Source organism: Equus caballus, chromosome 15, assembly GCF_041296265.1.
Source record: "Equus caballus isolate H_3958 breed thoroughbred chromosome 15, TB-T2T, whole genome shotgun sequence".
Taxonomy (NCBI): domain Eukaryota; kingdom Metazoa; phylum Chordata; class Mammalia; order Perissodactyla; family Equidae; genus Equus; species Equus caballus.
The window spans coordinates 33825596-33848632 of NC_091698.1; the positions used below are offsets into that span (position 1 = coordinate 33825596).

The 23037-nt window shown below is 48.3% G+C and overlaps 1 protein-coding gene across 17 annotated transcripts in view; it reads left to right on the forward strand.

Annotated features, from left to right (window-relative positions):
• The window catches only part of REEP1 (receptor accessory protein 1), a 98053-nt gene that overhangs the window by 67295 nt on the left and 7721 nt on the right, over positions 1-23037 (forward strand). For 4 of the 17 annotated variants that reach the window (XM_070235193.1, XM_070235189.1, XM_070235192.1 and 1 more), the window contains exon 6: positions 14739-14916. In XM_070235193.1, the coding sequence (XP_070091294.1) occupies positions 14739-14916 (178 nt within the window). Of the gene's footprint in view, positions 1-7680; positions 7861-8781; positions 8872-14738; positions 14917-18798; positions 21883-23037 lie in introns of all 17 variants that reach the window. The other 13 variants (XM_070235185.1, XM_070235191.1, XM_070235184.1 and 10 more) reach the window with 8 other exon arrangements.

Genomic DNA, 23037 nt, shown 5'->3' on the forward strand with positions numbered 1-23037 from the left:
GGGATGCCGCCGGCTTCCTGCTGAATTTGGTTTCAGATGAGAAAATTTGCTGCCTTTTGGGGGCTTTGCTCTTCCTCTCTAAATACAAATATCTTGAGAGAGAAACATATCTTCTTTTCCAAAAATAATGCCCTCTATTTTTGAAGCAGTTGTGTACTTAAAAGAAAAAAAAAAGTAAAATCCAGTCTGGCTGAGGAGTCAATCAGTGGTTTCCATAGCAACAATGGATCATGCCAGACAGGGGTCAAAGGAGAATGACTCCACCAGTGGATCCATTTCTGGCTCTTGTGTCCAAACCACCTGGAAAGCTTTGTTCTTTGTTTTTTAATAGATTCTCAGATGTGCTGAACCAGAATCTCAGGCAGTGGGCCCATGAATCTCTATTTTTAACAAGTTCCCCTGATGTTTTTTAAACAGCCAGCTCTGTGTGGGTCACTGCCTGAGACCCCGTTCAGAACTATAAGCGCACAGGTGATTGGAGTTTAAACAGTTCCCTGCTTTAGCATTCCTGGGGTGCAGCTTTCACTCCTTAGAAGCATTAACCTTGAGAATGAGAAACTGGGGTGTGTTTGAGTATATGAATGTTTAATTTCCTCAAAACTTAATGCCAGTTGGGAAATACTATGGTGAGAATACATGCTCTTGGACATCTGTTGTGCTCCCAAGAGCCCAGCTCAGTGCGCTGCACCCGCCTGAACCCTGAACAGCAGCCTTTTCGGTTACCCTGGGGGAACCCTCCTCCACCCGTCTTCTGCTCTGTTTTCCATCCTTTGATGGCTCCCAAGTACGGAGCTTAAAAGATGGTTTGGCTACACTTTTTTTTCAATGACGGTATAATTGACAAATAACATTATGTTAGTTTCAGGTGTCCAACATAACGTAGCTACACTTTTCATTAATCCTTTTTTTTGTTTCATAATATCGAGCCCTGAGCCCTTTCCCTAAAAAAAAAAAACAATGAATGTTTTCAGGGTTTTTGCATCATCATGAAGTGTGAAGAAACTTTGTAAACTGTATCACTGTACAGATATAAGCTGTTGTTAATGTTAGTATTTTATCTGAGAACTGGAAAAGCTAAAACAAAGAAATGACACATGGGAGATTTCTCCCAGGCTTCCCCAAGGTCTAATCCGTCTCCTCCAGACATGTGGATGCTTCTTTTCTATGACAGCTGCTTTGTGTCCTTGCTGAGAACACACTTCTCTAACACCTTCTGTCTAAGCGTCCCTAGGTTCTTGGCTGGCTCCGCGCCTGGATCTTAACTGTTTCCCAGCCGGTAATTCCACCTTGAGGGAAAATTGAGCCCCAGGTCTTTTTAAGACTAAAACTGGAAATCTCTTTGCCTTTTAAAAATAATGCTCTAGAAATTCATTTGTTAAGCAAAACACATTGTCACATAGGAGAAACCATAGTGAAAAAAACCAATCGATCAAAAGTTTTAAAACCGCGAGGTATCCAGGCTGCCTTATTCCTCTTGAAACTTGAACCACATATTAGATCTCTTCCACCTGCCCAGTTCTCAAACCTGGTAAACCAGCCTTGCTTTTTACTCGGTCTCATCGCTTGAAAAAATAATGCTGTTTGCCTTCCTCTGGAGATCCTCTCCCCAGAACAGTTCCAGTGGTACCAATGCTGTGATTAAAGTCGTCTGTGGAAGACAGCTGCTCCGAGGGAAGCTGGCCTTCGGTGAATTAGGGGTTCTTCTTCCCCAGATTGTGTGTGTTTTTTTCTGCTTAGAATCTAATGTTTCCTATTAGACTGTCAGCTTCTGGAGATGAGGGACTTTGGATTCTTTTCCTTTGTTTCTTGCTTAGACAAAAAAAAAAAAAAACCAAACCGGCTGGCGCCGTGGCCAAGTGGTTAAGTTCGCACACTCTGCTTTGGCGGCCCAGGGTCTCGCCACTTTGGATCCTGGGTGTGGACCTAGCACTGCTCATCAGGCCACGCTGAGGTGGCGTCCCACACAGCACAACCAGAAGGACCTACAACTAGAATATACAAGAATGTACTGGGGGCTTTGGGGAGAAGAAAAAAGAAAGATTGGCAACAGATGTTAGCTAAGGTGCCAATCTTTAAAAAAAAAAAGAAAAAAACCAAACAGCTACTACTTGTTTACTGTTCTGTACTCATAGCCACTCATTAAACCTCATTGATGGATCTGAAGAAGAAACCTTTTGGTTCCTCCAATCCTGCTCTGTCCAATATGGTAGCCAGTTGCCCCATGTGGCTATTTAAATTTAAATTAATTAAAATTAAGTAAATTTAAAATTCAATTTCTCACGTGTACTAACCCCATTTCAGGTCCTCAGCAGCCACCATGGCTGCTGGCTAGCACAGACGTAGAACATTTCCATCATTGCTGAAAGTTCTATTGGGCAGCACTGCCCCAAGCCCTCTGTTAAACCTCTTGGGTTCTCCTTTGTCTTATTTTCACCCCTTCACCGGCAGTGCTCTACTTTGACAAGGACCCTGCCCTTCCCCACTTGGCACTTTGGGGCCTCTGGATATGAGGTTCTCTGGGAAAATAAGGAGATGGAAACTCAGCCTATAGCATCCCCCATGGTATACCTTCCGTTTCTTCATCCTCTCCCCTGGTCCAGCCTTGCTTTCATACCATGACCTCCACTTTCCCTACCTCCTGGCCAAAACTCAGGCACTTTGCCTGAAATTATGGTCAGCGGCCACCAGGATATAGCCAAGCGTTGGTTATAGCATCTGAACAGCTAGGCACAGTCCACAGAGAGAGAAACTGTAGTGTTTTCCTACTCATTTTTTAAAATTCTCACTCAATTTTGCCTTAAAATTAAAACAAACTCTACAAAACAGTTCAGCATAAATAGTTATTAAAAAAACAGTCCTCTCCCTCTTCTTCTTATCTTTTATCCATCACTGCTTTACCTAAACCTCTTGCTTGAATAAAATACTGCCTGCAAACCACCATGAAACTTTATTTTTGGAACCAGAAGCTCATTCCAAGAAATTCATAAGCCTAGTGATTTGGGGCTGCTGACCAGACTGAAATCATTTGCCCTGACCTTTGTTTTCTTTCTAGCAAAAAACTACTTGTTTAAAATTAATCAGAGGGCAGGTCTTGATTTTCTTTTTATAAAACCTCCCTGTATCAGCTCATGCTGAGAGGGTATTTCTAAGGAAGGAGAGAAGACTGCTGTCCCCTCCAGGTCCCTGCGTCTCGTTTTTCTGGCGTCACACCCTTGTGTCTGTTGAATCCAAGTGGCCAAGGGCTCCAAGAAGCCTCATGCTGTCTCTACACCCGTCCGAGGAACCTTCCCAGCCACTGTGCTAGCTTACACCAAGTTAGCCTTCTTTCTTCGATTATAGCCAAAGACTGTGTGACATAAAATTAATATTTAGAATTCACCTTGGCAACCAGTTTTAAACATCAAGATTATCTAAACTGTTGTGGACAACCTGCTGGAAAAGTTTGGAAGTATGCCCTACCCTCTCGTCTCCCGAACAAGCAGCTTGCACCTGAGCTTAGCTTTCTAAAACGCGTTGAAGCAGAGCCAAGCAAGACTTTTGACCAGTGTTCCACCATACTCGCCTTTGTCATTCACCCCCCGTCATTCTGGATTCCCATCCTCCCAGTATTTCTTCTTGGAATGTTGCCTCACCTCACTCACTCCATAGATGGTGAGGTGGATTAAAACAAACAAAAGGCCCAGCGTCACAAGTCCGCTGAAGAAGAAGGGCCAGGGACTCTTGCGGAGTTGCTGGTCTAATGTGACTTGCCCAGTTTCTGTTCCAAGTTTACCTGTGGAGATTACATGTAGCCAGATAAGCCAGGGTCCACGTGGAAAGAGAGAAGGCCGCCCGCCTCTCTGACCGCTAAGAAGAGCCTGGTTGACCTGAGAGGTCTGAGAAAGCATTTTTAGGCTCACACATGAGTGGGAAGAGCTGTTTCTTGGCATGATGCCTTCCTGGTCACCTCTTCCTTCCTGACTCCTCTCTTGCTCACTCCCTCCTTCCTCCTGTCACTCCCTCAGTATTGGGTGAGATTTCTCCATGGGCCCTGCCCCTTACTCTCCTCTGCCTCCCAGAACCATCTCATCCTTTCCCTCACCTCCGGCTGTCACCTGATGCACTTGGTTGCCAGATCGGCTTCCGTGCTCACCTCCGGCTGTCACCTGATGCACTTGGTTCCCAGATCGGCTTCCGTGGGACTCAAGTCCAGCGTTTCTGATTCTCTGCTGAACTTATCCTCCCTGTCTCTCCTTGGTACCTTTAGTCAACATTTGCCTAGCTCCAAATCTGCCACTCTGTGTCCCATCTTTCTGATGATAATGAAATCACCATCCTTTCAGGCCCCCAGGCTCCCATTCTCAGTCATCTTCATGCTCCTCCTTCCTCCCACTTATCTTCAAGTCCTGCCTATTTGACATCCTTTCCTTGCTTCCAGACCTTCTTCCCAGCCTCCCCCCCTCTAGCTTGGACTATTCCAGTAGCTACCTAAGTAGTCACTGCTACTCTCCCTTCCTGTTTGAGGCTGGTGCAGTCCAAACCTGATCTTAGCCTTCTTGTGTTGTCTGTCCTTACCTTTTTGGCTCTTATTGTGCTGCACTCACAGCACCACCTTCTGTGCTGTTCTAGAAATCGCAACTCTGTGCCCTGTTTCTAGAATTTTCTCTTTCCTGCCTCTGCTTATTAGTCCTTCATCTGCCCCTGTTTCCTGTTTGAAATCCTGTCCACCCTTCAAGGTCAAATGCTGCTGCCTCCACAGAACCTTCCTGGATTCCAGGTGGAACTGGTCTCTTGCTCCTTGATCCCCCCGTGGCACTCTTGTAGTCATTTACATTCATGTCTTATCTGCATGCCCTGTAGGTGCTCAGTAAATGTTAAAGGAATGAAGGACGGTTGTGCATATCTTTAGCTATCTCCGCCAGTAGAGCCGTGGGTAGCATCAAGTGTGGGCCTTGGAGATAAGCAGACTCGGGGTAAAAGTCTCAGCTCCCTCACTTACTGTTGCACCTCTGTGAGCCTCAGCTTCTTCACCTGCAAAGTGGGCGTGATAATGGTGCCTACTGCAAAGTAGTTTAAGACGATGTACGTAAAGACGTCACAGAGTGCAGAGCTCACACTAAATTCTTAATAAAGGTTACCATTGTTCCCTTCTCCTCGTATGGCAGCTTGGTCTCTGAAGTTGATCATGATTGTCTCTTCACTGTTGAACCAAATAAAAGAAACAAGTCAGGGGCCATCCCCGTGGCCGAGTGCTTAAGTTCACGTGCTCCACTTCGGCAGCCCAGGGTTTCTCTGGTTCGGATCCCAGATGTGGACCTAGATATCGCTCATCAGGCCACATAGCACAGCCAGAAGGACCTACAATTAGAATATACAACTGTGTGCTGGGGGACTTTAGGACAAAGGGGAAAAAAAGAAGATTGGCAACAGATGTTAGCTCAGGTGCCAATCTTAAAAAAAGAAACAAATCAGTTGCTGGCATTGGGAAGTTATTTACAATTCAGACTCTTCTGGAGAGGAGGCTGTGTTTCCCACTGGTGTGGATCTAGGCTCTCTTCCTGTCTTGGCTCTGTGGTGTGGTGGTATGAGTGTGGTATTGGGTGTTGTCCCGGTCTGCCTTGCCTGTGCTCTGTCTCTCTGGGCAAGCCACTCACCTGCCCTGGGCCTCGGGTCCCTCATGGCTCTGGGCCTCTTCAGCCTTGAGGTGAGTGGGTCCCTGAGGGACAGCTTACAACACGTGAGCACCTCCCCACCAAGAGAGGGGGAACCTCAGACCGTGGGTTGCTAGAGCAGGAGGGAACCTAAGACATCATCTCTGTAACTGCTTACTTCACAGGGGAGGACATTGAGACCTGCATGTTGAGTGGCTTGTCCAAGGTCACACAGCTGTTAGTTGCTGAGCTGGAATCAGAGTGAGAGGGTCTAGCTCCCAGTCCACTGTTTCTTGCATCATTCCGTGCACCCCATGGCTCCCTCCCTGATCCCTGCACCCTGATTGACACTTCCTGACCCTTTTCTATTTGGGTTACACCACCAGACCCTGAGGACCATGGCTGAATACCTGAGAGATGAGTGTCTGCCATAGAGAATTTCAGAGTCGCTTGCAGCCATGGATACTTTTAAGGTTGTCTGACTGCTCTTCTGACCATTTTATATCAAACACCTATAGGAGTTAAGAAAGTGCATTAATATGCAAAAGGCAGCCAGCAAATCCTGGCCATGGCAGGCAAGGCTGGGGCAACACTGAAATGCAGTCGGTGGTACATACTAGGTGAAGGAACTTAGATCACAAATATGTGTCATCCTAAGATATAGTTCCTTTAAAGCTGTATCGCTTGTGATAACATGGGCACGTTTGTAAATGTGAGTATAGCTATAGCTCCACTTTTCACTAACAGCTGAACAAATTTGTCTTGTGGATGCCCTCCTTCCCCCTTAGTCCTTTCTCTCGTCTCATTGTCCCCTTCCCATACGCCTCTGGTGTCCCCCCTCCCCCTCAGGAAGAGCGATCTGCTACCACATTAACCTCCCCTCAGGGCCTTCACGTCTCCTTGCGAGGAAGCGCGGACAAGGCAAAGCTTCCAGCTGAGACAATGTGTCTCAATGGCAGACTTATACTGTGAGGGCAGGGACTGCTGCTGTGTGTGGAGTCCTTCCTGGTGACCCCGAAACCCCATCACCTGGGTGCTGGCCTGACTCAGATGACTGGCCCTGATCTGGATTACAGGGACTCGACTCATCTGTGCACTATCATTATTCGACACAACCCTGTCTCACCTCCCAGCTTCTGCTCGTCACCTCCTCAGCAGCTTCTGTCAGCACCTCAGATCCAGCCAGCGTGCCAGACAGAAGCACAAAACCAGCCTTCTCTCACCAGTTGTTTGTGTTTGCATTCTGTCTTCCATTAAGTGACCAGAGAGGCTAGGAAATATGGTCTTTATCCAGACGTCTGTGTGCCCACCTGCAACCTGAGGAAGGAGGGGAGAGCAAATATCAGGAGCTAGTTCTCAGTGTGTACCACATGGTATATCCAGAATGTTCTCATTATTCTAAAGTCCTGCTTTCTTCACATTGCTCACTACTCAAAAGCCTTCAGTGGAGCTCTCATCTCATCAAAGTCCAAATTTAGGCAGCTGAAGTACAGTTTTTCCAGGCTAATCTCCCGTTGTTCGCCAGTTCCAGAGCCTCTTCTCCTCACAATGGTCAATCTCAGTGTCCCAAATGCTCCTCGGGTTTCCACGCTCACGCCTCGGCTCAGACCACTCTCCGGCCACCATATCCTTCCCCTTTCTGATGATGATACAGCCCTTGCCTCCCTCGAGTTTGAATGAGGCCTCCCCTGGGTGTTTCAGCCAACAGTGCTCTCTCCATCTCCTGAACTTCTGTCACACATTTTATCGTCTTTGTCATTTGCTCCCTTGTGTGCATTTGTGTCTTGATGCCCCAGCTAGACTGTGAGCTCCTTGGGAGCAGGAATGGTATCATATTCGCCCTTGTTCCTCTGTGGGGCTTCACACAGAGCTTTGTAAACACTCCATCAGCCCTTGTTGTGAATGAATGAATGAAGAGATGTGTGGGTGAGTGAGTGTGTGAGTGAGTGAGTGAGTGAGTAAGTGTAGGAGGTGAGGGCAGCATGGCTCGCTTCAACCCCGTTTTTTAGGCTTGGTGCCCATGGCTTTCTTTTCTTTTCCCCTTTATCAGGTGGCTCGACTCTTTCATTTTGTCTCCTCTTTGGACCTCAGAGAAGGGCAGGTAACCCCGTTGAGAGGCGTGACTAACTCCAAACTGATCCAGTCGGGTAGAGAGGCCAGCAGCCCCCTCTGCCCACCAGCACATGGTCTGGATCCAAGCCAGGTGTCTCTCCTACCAACACCTGTGTGTGTACGTGTGTGTTAATCCCAGAGCCACTTCGTGTCCTTCTAGAGCCTTTTATTGTGTTAATTTGGTAGCGTCTAACATGTGATTAACTTATTTGGGTTTTTTTCTTTGTTTGCTTAACGCCTGGAGAATGAATTGGATTTGATAATTGATGCTATCGTGGGAGAAATTCTGTCTCTTTCTCTCTTTCTCTTTTGTTTGTTAGTCCATTTTATGTCACAAAAAAAGCCCCCCATCTTTCTCCAGCATGTTGATAAGGAGCCTGCTTGGCATTGATATGGAGCATGTGTAGCTGTAGAGGTTAACTCCATCAGTAAGGTGGGTACCCCTTTAGAGGGAAGTACTAACTCTTTTTGAATTACCAGTGGGCAACGTGGTTACACTGGTGGCTCTGTTATCAATTGCCTGACTCACTAAAACCTTTTGTCTTTACTCTCGTTGTCATCAGTCACAGGCGTTAGATATGTATGAGCTGAGATGGGCTAAAATTCCTGCTGTGCTGGAGCCTTCCCCTGTGACTTGGTGTGTCCCTCTGGAAAAGAGGACCTCATCAAGGACTTACAACCAGGCTCAGCTGCTGTGTTGAATCGGGGCTCTATGGACCTTAATGGCAGGCATTCTATTAGTGGTAAATTGTTTCACTGGGAATACCAGATTATTAAAGGTCTAGATTTTCCCAAGAACACACCCATCCCCTCCCCTGACTAAGAAAGACATCAAAACCTACAAAATTTGGTTTGTGTTGGATACATGGCTTTCTTATCCCTTACAAATTGGGAGAAAGATTGGAAATTAAAGATCTCAGATTAATAGAAAATTCAGTGACACAGTTTATCTTTTAAAGTCCAATTTTCTAAGAGTTTTAGCCAGGGGAAAAAAAAAAAGATTAAAATAACCAGGAATGGATTACCCTCCCTTGCCCAGAAGATACTTCTGCAGAATTCTGGGGTTCTAGGAGCACAGCTGAAAGAACCCTTTGGCCACGTTTTGTTGACATGCCCAGAGGGCCACAAGGTGAGTCTGTGAAAATAAACAGCAAATAAACAAGTAACAACAACAAAACTGGGTAGACCATGCTTATAACACTGTGGGGGATAAAGAGGTCAAGAGTAAGACAGAATTTAAGTAGGGGAATCATTTTCATGGAAGGCCGAGTATGTCTCCCTTTCCAGTCCCACGATGCTAAGCTGTAGAGAGGTTCTTCCAGGGGTGGGATGCTGAGGACAGTGCTGACATGTGGGGTGAGAGCCCCGGGGGCAGGTGCTCACATGTACCTGAAATAAGCTGACCTTGGTTCACAAAAGGACCCCAGAATTCTTAGCTTTTCCTATGGCTCATATTCTAAACTCAGTGTTGGCTCGTGAGGAAATTGATACAGGACTTTAAAAAAACACACACACATGGGCTGGAATTTATTCACCCTTCATCTGAGTTGCCTAGAGAGGCCCAACATTTATTCTAGAGATTTAAATCATACTAGAAACTCTTATTTTGGATGCAATTAGAGCCAGATAGTGAGCCATAGAGGAGGGTCTTGAACTCAGAATTTTCCAGTTGGAAGGGAATCTTGTTCAACCCTTTAATTTCCCAATGAGGTTGCAAGGCTGAGAAAGACCACGTTGACTTGGTCAAGGCCCCCTGTACCAGAGTTGAGACTAAGCTCTCGGAGTTGGAGAGCGAATATAATGCAGTTTCTGGAGACACCACTTCTTCCTTCTCTGTTCTTGTTTTTTTTTTAATAGTTACTTCTTTCTTCTCTATTCTTGCTTATTTTTTTTAAATAGTTCTACTTTTTTTTTTTTTTTTTGGTGTGGATGGCATTTTTCAACATCATGAAAGCCCTCTATTTACAAAATGGGGTCCTCAGTTACCTTGGGAGAGTGCTATAGCTGTTACTAAAAATGAAATCCTAATGATTTCTTAAAAGTAATACGCGTTCATGGTACAAAATTCTAAAAGTACAAAAGAGGGCATTCGGTAAAGAGTAACTTTCACTCCTGCCCCTGCCCTCCACTGGCATAGTTACTTTAAAAAAAACTCTGTAACCTTTCAGCAGGAACTTTCACAAATGCATTCATTTGGCCATTAACACAGTATAACTGGACCCCTGTCTCCTTAGTAGAAAAAGCTAGAAAGACCTCATCTGGGGTGGAATGAAGTGGCAGTGATGACAGATACTAAGAAATATACTTCTCTTTCCACCCAGTCCCCATCTTCACCCACCCAAGTCCTCCAAGGCCAGGTCAAGTGTGGTCTCCTCGGGGACACCTCAGACTGTCCCCTCAGACAGGCCTCTCAGATCTGTGCCCTCTGACCTTTGCACCCTGCAGCACTCTGGCATCTCTCATATACTCCTTGTGGACAGAGCCCAAGTCCCTGTTCCACAAGATGCTCCTTCAGGTTGGGGACCCTGGCTGATGCATTGGGGTGGGGCATGGGGATTTCCCGCAGCCACACTTTACTCAGAGGATTGCTCAATAAACGGTCATACGTTCATTCATTCAACTCCTTGACCTCTAATGCAATCAGGTAGAGTGGCAGATGCCAAGGCTGCAATAGTAAATAATCTGGAGGGAGGGCAAACTAACAAACAATGCCAATAGTTAAATATAATTGTATGGAGTACAAGAAAGAAGTACAGACTGCTCTGAGAGCACGTGATGCGGAGCCCAGATGGTTAGAGAAAGCTTCTCTGAAAAGTGCAGCCATATTGCGCTGAATCTAAAATGCTGTGGTTTCTAAGACGTCGTTATCTTATGTACCACTAAGGAAGAAAATATTGTCAATTAAATTAGGACATAATGCTTTTTCACCAGACTTTTCTACTTCTGCCTATTAAAAAGACTCTTTTAGGCTTGTTCAGACATAGATTTTTTTGTGTGTCACTTTTGTACATATTTAAAAGGAACAGGTAAGCACAATGAATTGATTGAGGTCTTCCTAACCTCACTCCTTCTCTCTCAGACTCTTCTGAAGAGTCTGAGTCTTCTGAGTCACTTTTTAGCTCAGCTCACCAGGATCCACTTATGACCCTGCCGCATCACTCTCTACCTCCCAGAGCAGTAGGGATGCGGAGCTTTTGTCTCTGGGATTTTTATCCATGCTGCTGATACCCGTTATGCCAGTTCAGATGCTGCTGCTTTCTCGACCTTACCAGAAGTTGTCAGTGGAATGTGTTTTGGACAACACGTTGGACTCATATTCCTTCCTCAAGTGCTTCTTAAGTGGTTTGTCAATTGAACACTCAGGGGTTTCAGCTGTCCAGTCATGCCTTGGGGAGTAACAACCAAGTGTATTCGTGTGTGTGCAGTGACCATGATGTCCAGGCAACAACAATTGTAAGACCCACTCCAATTTCAAAGATGAAAAAATATATGTCTTGGAATTGATGAAAATAATTTGCAAGAAGTCTAGAAGTAAGTGGGTGCTGTTATTGTTCCAGTGACTTAGTGATGTCAAGGCTCTGAGTGGATGTCTCTGTTGAGTCTCCTAGTCACAAGATGGCATTTCCACCACAGTCAAAGGCAGAAAGCCGGGAGCAGGGTCCGGCTTTATTCGTCCTATCAGGAAGAGAAAGTACCTTTCCTAGAAATCCCTTAGCAGATTTCCCCTTACATCCCATTGGCCAGAATTATATCACATGGCCATCCACAGCTACAAGGGAGGTTGGGAAATCTATTTTTTCTCATCATTTCAAGAACTGAGTTTGAGAATGACTTTTGGATGGTCAAGTAAACAGTATATCCCACTGTGGTCAAATATGTTTGGGATACAGTGAGTGAGACACTGTAGGACTTCTCAAAGCTTTTAATATGGTAACCGTGGCCCATTGAATTATGGAGAATATGGTATTAAGCTTTTCCAAAGTTAGGGAATCCAATTTACTTTCCCAAAATAGAGAACCCAATTTTGCAGAATACCAGTGAACAACTCTTGGTTATTCCCAGAATAACAACATGAAGGTTCTCCAGAGCAGGGCCAAATTGGCAGGGTGGAATGGGGCTGGCAGGTGAATGGAAATGAGGTTTTGAGTAGACACTGAGCAGGGCTGAGAGGTTTACAAGTGAGAGAGCCGTATTGATTTTCACCATCTCAGATTGTTGTGACGGGTACGGCCTAATTTGTTTTCAAGAGTCTTGCATCCATGCCGCTGTGATTTCCTCTGAGTCAGGACTAGGTTGATAGGGAGCTATTATTATCTCCTTCTCTTTCCTAACCTCTGCCACTTCCAGGCTTCATGACGCTCGTGCTGTGGGAGCGAGGCTGGCTGGCTTCTGGGAGTGGAATTGAGTGCTTTGCTAAAATGGACATGTATGATTCCTGCTGCTGCTTTCTCTCAGATGCACAGCTGAGCGTTTGTAAGAGCTGGAGACACGTTGATGGAGTTAGGCCACACAGCTGGCCTGACCGTTTATTTGGGCTTGGGATCATGAAGCCCCTACTAGTCCTTTTGGCTAGAAGTGATCTTTCTGTTTTTTATTTCAACGGTAACTTGTGTGTCTCAAGCAGCGCAGTAACATCGTCATTATAGTTGACATTTTTTGAATACTTACTGTGCACTGGGCTTTGTAACGGATATTTTATGAGCTTAATCTCATTTGATCCTCACCACCATCCTGCCATGTGGATGCTAGTCTGCAAATGCAAACAGTGAGATGGACAAGGGTTAAGTGATCCAGCTCTTAGGGATATGACTGGAATCTGAATCCACGTCTGACTCTAGAACTGTGGTTCTTAATCTTCACTTTCTATAGCTTCTGGTATGGCACTTCTGCGTGGTTATTTGTACCGTTGTCTCTTTACATTTGTCAGAGTTCAAGCTGTATTTTTGGTATTTCCTAATAACAGCAGCATGATGTCTTGCCCTTAGAAAGTCCTTGATAAGTAGTTGTTGAAGAGATAAATGAATAAATGGGAGGATTAATGAAAGAGAAAACAGTGAATGGTTTTCCCGAATGTTAACCTAACATTGAATTATTCCATTATAATTATCAGAGTATTTCAGAATCAGTTTTTCTTAGAAATTAGTCATCTAATTTCTTCTAAATTCTAGATATCATCTAAAATGTTTCTGAGTAAAATAATCATGGATCATTGGCTGATAGATTTGGGGGGAATTACACTGGGTGGCAGGTCCCACTCTCCTGTTCTTGGCAAAGACCACCCAACTGCTATTGTCTACAAGGTGAGGCCTCGGGCCCCGTGCCCACCCTCATTCCAGAGCAGTGTCTGAGGCAACCATGGTGATTTCTGTCTTTTTTTGTGTAATGTCCTACAAACACCCCTGTGCCTGGATTTATAATTCTAATTGTACATATTTGACTCTTTAAATAGTTTTCTTTTTGTTGCTGTTAGTTTCCTGGAGACATACCTTTTATATCTTTGGTAGGTTGAGAACTTATCTTTTTCATATTTTAATGCATCTTTGTTTTATGCTGACATTTCTTCTAAACCTGTCTGCAAGCTCCTTTGTTTTCCCCCTTCCTGCTGACGAACTCATTCTGCATTTGCTCCTTTAGAGGCTCCTTCATGAACTAAAGTCACTTCAGTGAATTGCTGTGCTTTGGTGGCTCATTTTCATTACAATTTTTTTAATTAAGTAAAATGAAAGAAAATCCCCCAATCCCTGCGGCCATCCCTGAAAACCTCTTACTAAGCTGTTGTGGCCCCTGTTTGTGTCACCGATCCCACCCCCAGCTCAGAGCTCTCTGGTTAGCTGTTCTCCTTTATTTTGTGCTGATTTGTGGGTTCTGTTATGTCTGTTGTGCCTTATTGTCCCCAAGTCCTCCAGCCCTCTAGGACCATTCTCCTTCATTATCCAAATAAAACACCTCCTCGCCCCTCCCCTGCTGTCCATCATATATGTGGTCTGTGGTTCACCAGACTGTCGTTGTGTGGCTCATGACTGTATTTCTGAAGATGCCCGAGTTCATCGATTTGCCTGGTGGTCACTTGCCTGTCACCTTTTGCTCAAATCCCAACTCAACTTTCAATAAGCCCAGTCTCCTACCAGCCCCCTCACTGCTCAGGTTGCCCACCCCCAAGTCTCCCTCTGCAGCCCTTGAGGCACCTAACGCAATGCCACCAGCCCTGAGCCTTCATCATGCTTGTTTTCACTCTCTGACACAGATCCTTTCGTAAATAGAATGGATTGATCTTGCTTTTCTAAACAAAAGAGCGATTTCCCGCTGAGATGAATTCTGCGGCTCCCTCAGAATATCAAATGGTTACAGTCAGCAGGGTTGGTTTGGTTGGTTTTTTGAAATATCATTTTTTTCCCTCCTGATTCATTACCTTTTGGGTATTTTATGAAGCTCAAATGCGACAGTGGAAGTAAATGTGCCTCATAAACCGTAACGTGAACAGATAAAGGAAATTGCTGTTGTCATACATTTAGAAAAATACTGTCTCTATTTTATTTCCTTTGAAAAGGGTAAGGACTGAGCACATAGATTATTAGGTTTTGATTTTCTAACCAGATTCTTGTGTCCTGGTAACTGAGAAAAGTGTAGCTGTATAAGGATCTTTGTTTACGTAAAGCCAGAGAAGCAGCAGACAACTCTGAAGAGCAGGAACTGCACACGCCAGTCGTTTCCTTGGCCCCCGGTCTGTCTGAGGCTCTCGCTCCTCATGGGGGCGTCTCAAGGAGAGGAAGGAGCTGGGAGCCCCAGAGGAGGCCCTGGAATATTCTGAGCCTTGACGCTCTCAATGTTTCCAGCAAGTGCACGGTACCTGCCCCTCTGCAGGGTCCTTCCAGGTCTTGATTTCCGCCTTGCTGGCTGTCAGAGCTCCCTCTTGGCCGTTGTTGTGTCTGCCCCCGACTTCTGCCCGTGGTCTGTGGGTCAGGCCTCTGACGTGTGCCCCTCCTGTGTTGTGTCCAGGGACAGGGTGCCTTATCGGAGAGACTCCGGAGCTTCAGCATGCAGGACCTCAGCACCATCAGGGGAGACGGTGCCCCTGCTCCTTCGGGACCCCCACCACCCGGGTCCGGGCGGGCCAGCGGCAAACACGGCCAGCCTAAGATGTCCAGGAGTGCTTCTGAGAGCGCTGGCAGCTCAGGTAGGTGTCGCCTCACTTCCCCTCTTTTCCACCTCATGTAGGCCTCGCTAACCTAGAAGCAACCAGCACAACTGGACCTGGGCCAAGGCAGCTTTCTCTGATTTCTTCTCTGAACCCATACTCCCAGGGCTCACATTCCTCTGACCCACACACTCAAGGCTTACCTGTCTTGAGGATCTGCGTGGCTCCTCCCACCCACCTGGGGTTTATAGCTTTCATGGTCCCTTTTTCCTGCATGACTGTTTCCTGTCCTTTCTCTCACTCTACCTCCCCTCCCATCCCTGAGCCCCCATTCACCACGTACACCCTCAGCCACCACATGCCAAGGGCCACGTCAGCTCTAAGTTCTAATTCCTATGGAGGCCAGGGCTTTACAGAAACTGCACCTCTACCTCTGATGTCTGTCTACTTCCGGTTGTCAAACTCCTGGCATGAGGTTGCCTGTATGGGGATTGACCTGGGTGCTTGTTAAACTTGCAGAGTCCTGGGTCCGTCCCCAGAGGAGTCATAGGTCTGGGGTGAGACCCAGATGTGTGATGCCACTGAGGTGCAGCCACGTTTGGGACCCACTAATGTCTGACCCGTCAGTGGGTTTCAGGCGTATGGAGGGTAAGGGCATGGATTAGGGGGTAGGGAGCTAGCCCAGGACTCACAGTTTCCCAGACCATTCCCTGGGGAGATGACAAGCACATTGAGCACTGCTGCTGCCAGCGAAGAGTTGATGGTGAAGGGGGTGCAGGGCCGGTTCTGGATCACCATCTCTGCCCTCACCCCTGGTGGGAAGTTGAACCTGAGGATGGGAATTGGGCCACTTTTTTGGAATTGGTGGCTGTGACATGTGCCTGGTGGCTGCCCTGCCCTTAAGTGTACAAACAGGGACATCCAGGCCATCTGGACCCTGACTGCAAGCTGTGAGGTGCCGCCTGCAGGAGGCACCTCAGCCCCAAGCCCCAGGGACCCCACCTGACTTTTGAGGGTCTTAGACGTGGATGGGAAAGAAGTAGCCCTGTGGCTGCCCTGAGAAGGATGACTCATGCTCCCTGCCAGGCAAAGGAGGACAGCTCAGAGCCAGGCCTGGTGGCCATCACTTTCCTCTCCTCTCGGGAATACCCCCTTTGACCCCAAGGCCAGGTTTGAAGAATGTGGCTTTTCTGTTGTAGGGGAGATGTTTTAACCCTGGCCGGGTTGGGAAGGTGGAGGCTTGGCTGTGGGAGGGAGTTCCACCTCAGGGAGGGGGTATCTGCTGAGGGAACCCCCCTCAGGGGAACTTAGAATGGAATTGCAAAAGGCCAGGCAGGAAGGGACCTCAGGGATCACTCAGTCTAACTGTCTGATTTTACCAATGAAGAGATGATGGCCCAGGGAAGGGAGCTGTCCCCAGGATCACCTGCTAGTGGCATCTCCTGTGGCCTGGACTCTGGGCCAGTGCCCTCTGTTTGCTCACCACTGAGCATCTGCAGCTTTTGACCTACTGGGCACTGTTCCAGAAATAGGGTTACGAAGTGGAATTAGGTGTCACCTCCACCCTTGGTCAGCTCACTGGCTACCGAGCCGCAGATGAAACCTGTCATTTGGAAGAAAACAAGGCCTCAGTTCTGTGAGGCTCAGAGGGCAGAGTGAGAACGGCTGAGGTGAGGTTCAAGGGGCAGTAGCCACTTACCCCTGTGTGACCTGGGCAGGCTGCTTCCCCCTCCACACCCCAGCTTCCTGATCTGTATACGAGGAACGACAGTACGCGTATGCAGGGCTGTTGTGGGATTCAGATGAAATAATCCATGTAAAAGGCTTAGGATCATGCCTGGCACTCCACGGAGCAGCTGCTGTCAGTGTTCTTCTTCTTTAACTCACCTCCAAAAGCACTTTATAACATGAAAGTGTCCGGGAGAGGAATGAGCTGCCATGTAAGGCAGTGAGACCCCTGACATTGGAAGGGCCCAAACCAAAGCTGAATGATCATGTTCTCAGGCTCTAGGGAGGGATGCCTGCTCTGGCTGGGAAGTGGGCATAGGTGGTCCCATAGTGCCTTTGCCACTGAGATTCTATGTTGTCATTATGGAGGTGAACCAAGTAGAGGGAGTGGGCTCGGAGAGGTCATGCACTGGGTCAAGGCCTCACAGGACTGGAACCCAGGCCTCCTGCCTAGATATCCCCTTGGTGAATTATTCAGAGCAGCCTCAGAAGTGGGAAAGTGAGAAGCTGGTAGGATCTAAAAGGCAATGGGAGGTATCTCCCAGACTTTGAACATCTTCCAGACCAGCGCCAGATGGAAGTGGCTTTGGGATGATTTGTTTTGGTGCTGGCCCTGCTGCCCTCTGTTAGCAGTGACATCCTCTGCTAGGCCCCTGGGAGGCAGTGGGGAGCACTCTGGTCGCAGGCTGAGCAGGTGCAGTTCATGGAGAACCAGAGAGAGAACCCGCTGTGCTGCAACATGAGCCAGTTCTCCTCCCTGCCCGCCCTTGGCCTTGGCACCTGTGGCTTCAGGAGGCAGAGAAGGGAGGTGCTGACCCAGCAGGGACGACAGGTGCTGTATGGCACTTGCCCCAGCTGTTCTGGGGCCTAAAATAAAAATTATCTCAGAAAGAAAAACAGGCAAAAGATGGCCCAGGGCCTGGGCACAGGGCGAAAGCGCCCCGGTCAGAGGCCCTGGGGGTGTCATAACCCCTGAATTGAGGGTGAGGGTGTCTTGGAGGAAGTCTGGTAAAGGAGGCCCAGCCACACAGGGCTGGTGTGCCTTCCCAACCCCCACTGTGGGCCTCGGACACCAGGTGTGGGGGCGTAAGAGAAAGGGCCTCTGGCTTCCATCCGGGCTGGGTGGCACTGGGCCTGTGCAGAGACAGCAAGGCAGACATCACAGAGCAGTCACCACGCTTGTTGGCACAGGGCCTAGATTCAGCCTCAGAACCTTCTCAGAATGATTGCCCAGACGGCCGCTGACCAGAGGATTTGACCTTGGCACAGGAGAAAAGCCCAATTCCCTTCAGCTTCCTCCTCTGGGAAAAAGGCACAGTAATCTCTATTCAGCCTACCTCTTAGGGTTCTGAGGAGAGCAAACAAGATAATTTGCAAACCCTGGACAGATGGCAGGAGTTGAAGGCAACCTGGGAGAGGACGGGTAAGAGGTGGAATTAGGTGCAGCCAGCGGAAGTAGCAGTTTCAGTGTAGGTCGGGGCAGATCTTGAATACATGATGCCTAGAGAAAAAAGTACAAAATAGAAGGAGATATTATGTAACAAGTTATGTAAAATAAAAATATATGCCCATTGTGCAAACTATCAATATGGAGTTTTCCTCCCTGCAGAAGGAACTGGGAGGCATTTTGTCAGACACTATCCAGTGAAAGCCTGGCATTGGACCCTAGAAGGGGTGCAAAGGGAGTTGGAAGAATGATCCTTGCCGTGTGTGGACGTGGAGACACTCAGCTCGTATTGAGTGAGCACCTCCTGTGTACCAAGGCCTGGATGTGCACCGAGACCAATGGAATGTGCAAGGCAGCAGCCAGTTAGGCCTTCCACCAAATGGTCAGACACTAAGCCCTTCAGAGGGCCTGCTGAACTGGAGGGCGTAAAGAGCAGGGCATCTGAACAAGTGTGGTTGGAATTATTTCCTAGAGGAAACTTTGACCCCATCCCCTGCATTCCCCAGGGCTGCAGGATATAAGGACTGACCTCTGTGGGCCAGCCAAGGACATTTTCTAGCACCTGAGAGGAAGCTGAATCTGGAATGATCCCCTCTCCCACCTTGGTGTCTCTACAGAGACCCACATTTCTGGGACCCCTATATTGAACACACTGGGATCCCACACCTCACTGGGGCCTCCCTGTTTGCCTGGGGCTCATTCCTGTCTAGTGGGGGATATCACTGATGTGCCCCCCATCCCCACAGTATGTACCTGCTGCTCCACCTGCAGGACCTGGAAAGGTGAGTAAGCAGCCAGCCTCTGCAGTGTGCTGGACTCTGGCCTCAGGAGGAGGTTCTAACCATGAGCTGGCATCTGACCCTGGGGCTCCCTTTCAGCTGCATGGTCTAGGGGGAGGGGTCAGGAGGTTAAGTGCTTAAAACAACAACGTGTATTCTCTTAAAGTGTCTGCAGGTTAGAAATTTGGGAGCAGCTCAACCAAGTAGTTCTGGCTCAGGGTCTCTCAAGAGTTGTAGTCAACATGTCGGCCAGAGCTGCAGTCATCTGAAGGCTTGACTGAGCTGGAGGATGCAGATGGCTCTTTTGTGTCTGTTGGCTGGAGGCCTTAGTCCCTACCATATGGGCCTCTCCAGGGCTGCTTGAGCCTCCTTACAACATGGCAGCTGACTTCGCCCAGAGTGACTGGTCTAAGAGAGAGAGGGCAAGTGGGAAGCCGCAGTACCTTTTAGGACCTAGTCTTTAAAGTCACACACCACCACTTCTGCCTCATTTTGTTTGTTGGGAGTGAGTCATTAAGTCCAGCCCACACTCAAGGAGAAGGGAATTATTCTCCACCTCTTGAAGGGAGGAGTGTCAAAGAATGTATGGAGGTATTTTAAAACCACCACTGGGTCGGATTTCCTTGTGCTCTGGGTGATGACACAGGAACTTACCCAGGTCCTCTCAAGTGACAAAGCCCTGCAGTTCCAGGGGGTTTGGTCCTGGTGCAGCCAAGGGAGCCCTGGTCCTGCTTTGCCACTTACTTACTAGCTGTGTAACTGTGCGTGGGTCCCTAACCACTCAGAGCCTTGGTTTCCTCATCTTAAAATAGAGATAAAGGTCCCTTGCTTCCCCACCTCACTGCACTGTTATGAAAATGGCTATGAAAGGGCTTTTAGCAGGATGAAGGTGGTGATGATGACTATGCCTGGAGCAGCCAGGAAAACTTAGGGAGAGGGGATGAGCCTGGAGTCTCCCTGTCCTGGACAGTCCCGCAGCTGCCCTCCACGTGTGTGAAGGACGGCTTGGTGGAGCTGTGGCCACCCCGCGGTGGGCCATATTGTTCTCTCCTGACCTGCTCCTCTAACTTTCACTGGACACCTGAGAGACTAGAGAATAAGGTGCCAGACTAACGCAGCTCCCCTTTCACCCCCATGGAGGGACTGCCTTTGGCTTAGAAGGCGACAGGGGCCGCCCGTGGCCCGCAGCTGCTGGCTGGCGTGACGGAAGAAGGAGGGGACACGTGGTGCCCTTTATTGCCTGTGCTGCCAGCGCTGGTGCCACTGAGGCACGGCAGGTCCCTCCACATCTGTGGAGAGCAGGAGGACATGATGCTGCATGATAAGAAGTTTTCTGTTTTCCTTCCGTTTCTTAATTTTTAAGGCTTCTCAGTGCTAAGCTTTTTTAAGGTCTGTAGAAGACCTGGGGGTGTTGGAGGCCGTAAGCCCAGTGTGAACTGACAGTCATAGGAGCCCTAAGCAGGGGACACTGGGGACCAGCATCCCACCCTGGCTCTGATTCTAACCAGCTGTGTATCCCTTGGGGCATCCTGGTCCACATCAGAAATGGAAAGGCATATGTATATATCAAAACATAATGTTGTACACCTAAAACTAATAGTGTTATATGTCGATTATATCTCAATAAAAAGAAAGAAAGAAACTGAGGGACTGCAGCCTGCACGCAGCTGTTTCCAGCGCTGGAGGCTAACACTGGGGCATGGTGGACGAACTGGTTCCTGGGAAACAACCACCAGTCCCAGTGGCCTCAGGCGACTGTGGTTATTTCTATCTATTCACCCTTTAAAGTTCTGAGTTTGTAAATTCCATGAGCCATTAGGAAAGCTTTTAATTCTGAGATATTGTCACTTGGGGGACCAGGGAGTGTAAAGCTGCCCTCTCCTTCATTCTTTCCTCTTGGGTTGCTCTGTGCCGCTCTCTGGGAAGCCCTTACCTCCTGAGACACCTGGTGGTTTCGTAATCAGAGGCTGCATTGCCAGTGCATTTACATATAACTGCAGTTGATTGTAGGAAATTTTGTTCTCCCTGGAGCTGTGGGCCTGGGGGTTGTTGGGGAGTGAGTAGCAGGCAGGCCTCGGTGGGGACCTCAGGCTGGGGTGGCCCTGCTCAGAATCATGATCTGGGGGCCTTTGCCCCAGCCCTCTCTTTCTAGGACCCTCTTAATACCTGGGGCCCTGGAATTCCCACTCACCGCCCCAGGTCTGCTTGCAAGGAACCAGCTGACAATTCAGTCTACCCCATTTCCTTCTGTGTCGCTGGGGAAGTCCCTCCACGTGAGGCCTCAGTCCCCTCCTCTGTAGCATGGTGGGATTGAGCTAGGTGCCCCTGGGGCCCTGCCCACTCTGTCCATCCCTGCCAGGGAAGGGTTCTGGGTTGGGAAGTGTCCATACATGGTGTTGGGGGAGGTTTGTCTCACGCCCGGGGCTGGAGGCCAGCTCTCCGGCAGCGATGCCGTGAGAGGGGGTTTCAGGGTCACAGATGTTTTGGTCAGAGGGACCCTCCTGGTCCCCTGAAGTGATTTTCATCTGCATCACAGATCCCAGGAGAGCATTGTCTCCCCACTTCTGCCCATTCCTGCCCCTCTGTCGCTCTATTCCTTATTGCTTCCTGCATGTCTCTGCCTCTGTTTTTCTGTTATTCTCTTCCTCTCATGCCCACCGCCCTTTCTCCCCTCCTTTCTCCCTACCTCCCCTGACGTAACAAAGAACTGAACTCTGTATTACTGCTTGGAATTAGTCATAGAGGTGGATTTTTTTCCTTTTTTTTGATCAAGTGTGTGGGACATCATTGTAAAAAGCAGCCATCCCTATTTCCACTCTCTATTAAAGGAGAGACAGAGAGAATTGCGTTTTACTTGAGTGTGGCCCCGGGGCAGTGTCTTTCCTCTGACAGCAGGAGCAGCCGTTGGCTCTTAAGAGCACGTGAAGTGCGTGTGCATGTACGTGTGCGTGTGCACGCATCTTTGCACGTGTGTGTGAATTTCATCTCAAAAGACCCTTCCCTAACAGAATATTCTTTTCTTTCTCCTCGGTGGCTGTCGGGGACGCGGATGTAAGTGTTGCAGATGGGTGTGCTCTTCTTCAGACACGTTTGCCGACTTCCATTAATAGCTCCCACTAATGTGTGCTGTGTGCTATGTGTTTGCTAACCTGGGGGTTGTTCTGCTGCCTGGGGGATGGGGAGGCCTAGGGCTCAGTGCAGACGATCTGCTCAGGCCTTTAAGGGCTGAGTCTCTGCCAGTTTCTCCCTCCCTGCCCTCCCCACAGAGAGAAGAGGAGGGGCCGCTTCCCAGCATGACACGATTATTCATGCTTAATGTCAGCCCAAACCACACACTCATTCCCCTGCAGTGGAAGACAGCAGGACCCCTGCCTCTTCCTAGAGGCCACCCAGCCTTGGGCACCATGGTGGCAGCTCTCTGGGCTCCAGGCCATGGCTGACACCACCTGAGGTTTGGAGGTGGTGGTTGTGGCCATGACTTTGCAAGAGAGACGCTCTTCCTGTACAGGTTGTGTCTGGAGGAATCAGAATATTAAGATGTGGATAGTGATACCTGCTCAGGCCTGTTGCCAGGGGTGAGGACCTATTGAATCACACATTCTAGTTAGATCTCCAGGGAGGAGAGTGCTGAGGAGGTACACTGCTGAATTTTCTGCCCAGCCACTCATCCTCATCTTCATCCTGGTGCCCCTCTTAGTGGGACCATGTTCTGTGGGGTTTATTTCTTCATTTATACTACTCCTTGTTCCAAAAAGGATTTAAGTCCACCTGTGGAATTATAGATGATACATCAAACCAAATTAAGAGAAATGAAGCTGGGGGGAAAGAGAATAGGCAGGTAAGATGGAGTCAGAGGTGAGAAGAAAATGTAAAATGCATGCCATAGAGTTGTACACTGCCAAAGATGCTGGGCTTCCATGCAGCCAGTGCAAAGAGGGAAATGCAGGTAAGAGATTCAGTGTCACAACAAAATAGCCAACCAGAGGTTCAGAGGCCCAGCTTGTCCAGAATGTTTATTCTCATGGGTCCCGAGAGTAAAGCAGAATATTACAAACAACGTTCTTGGCCAAAAACCCTCAGCGAACACAGTGACCAGCAGGATTCTTCTCTTTTTAGTAGGTTCTCTCCATGGCTTCCTTCTAAGGCTACTTCCAGCCCTCTGAGCTGTCCACACTCGCCTCCTTTACTCCCAGCCTCTACTGAGTT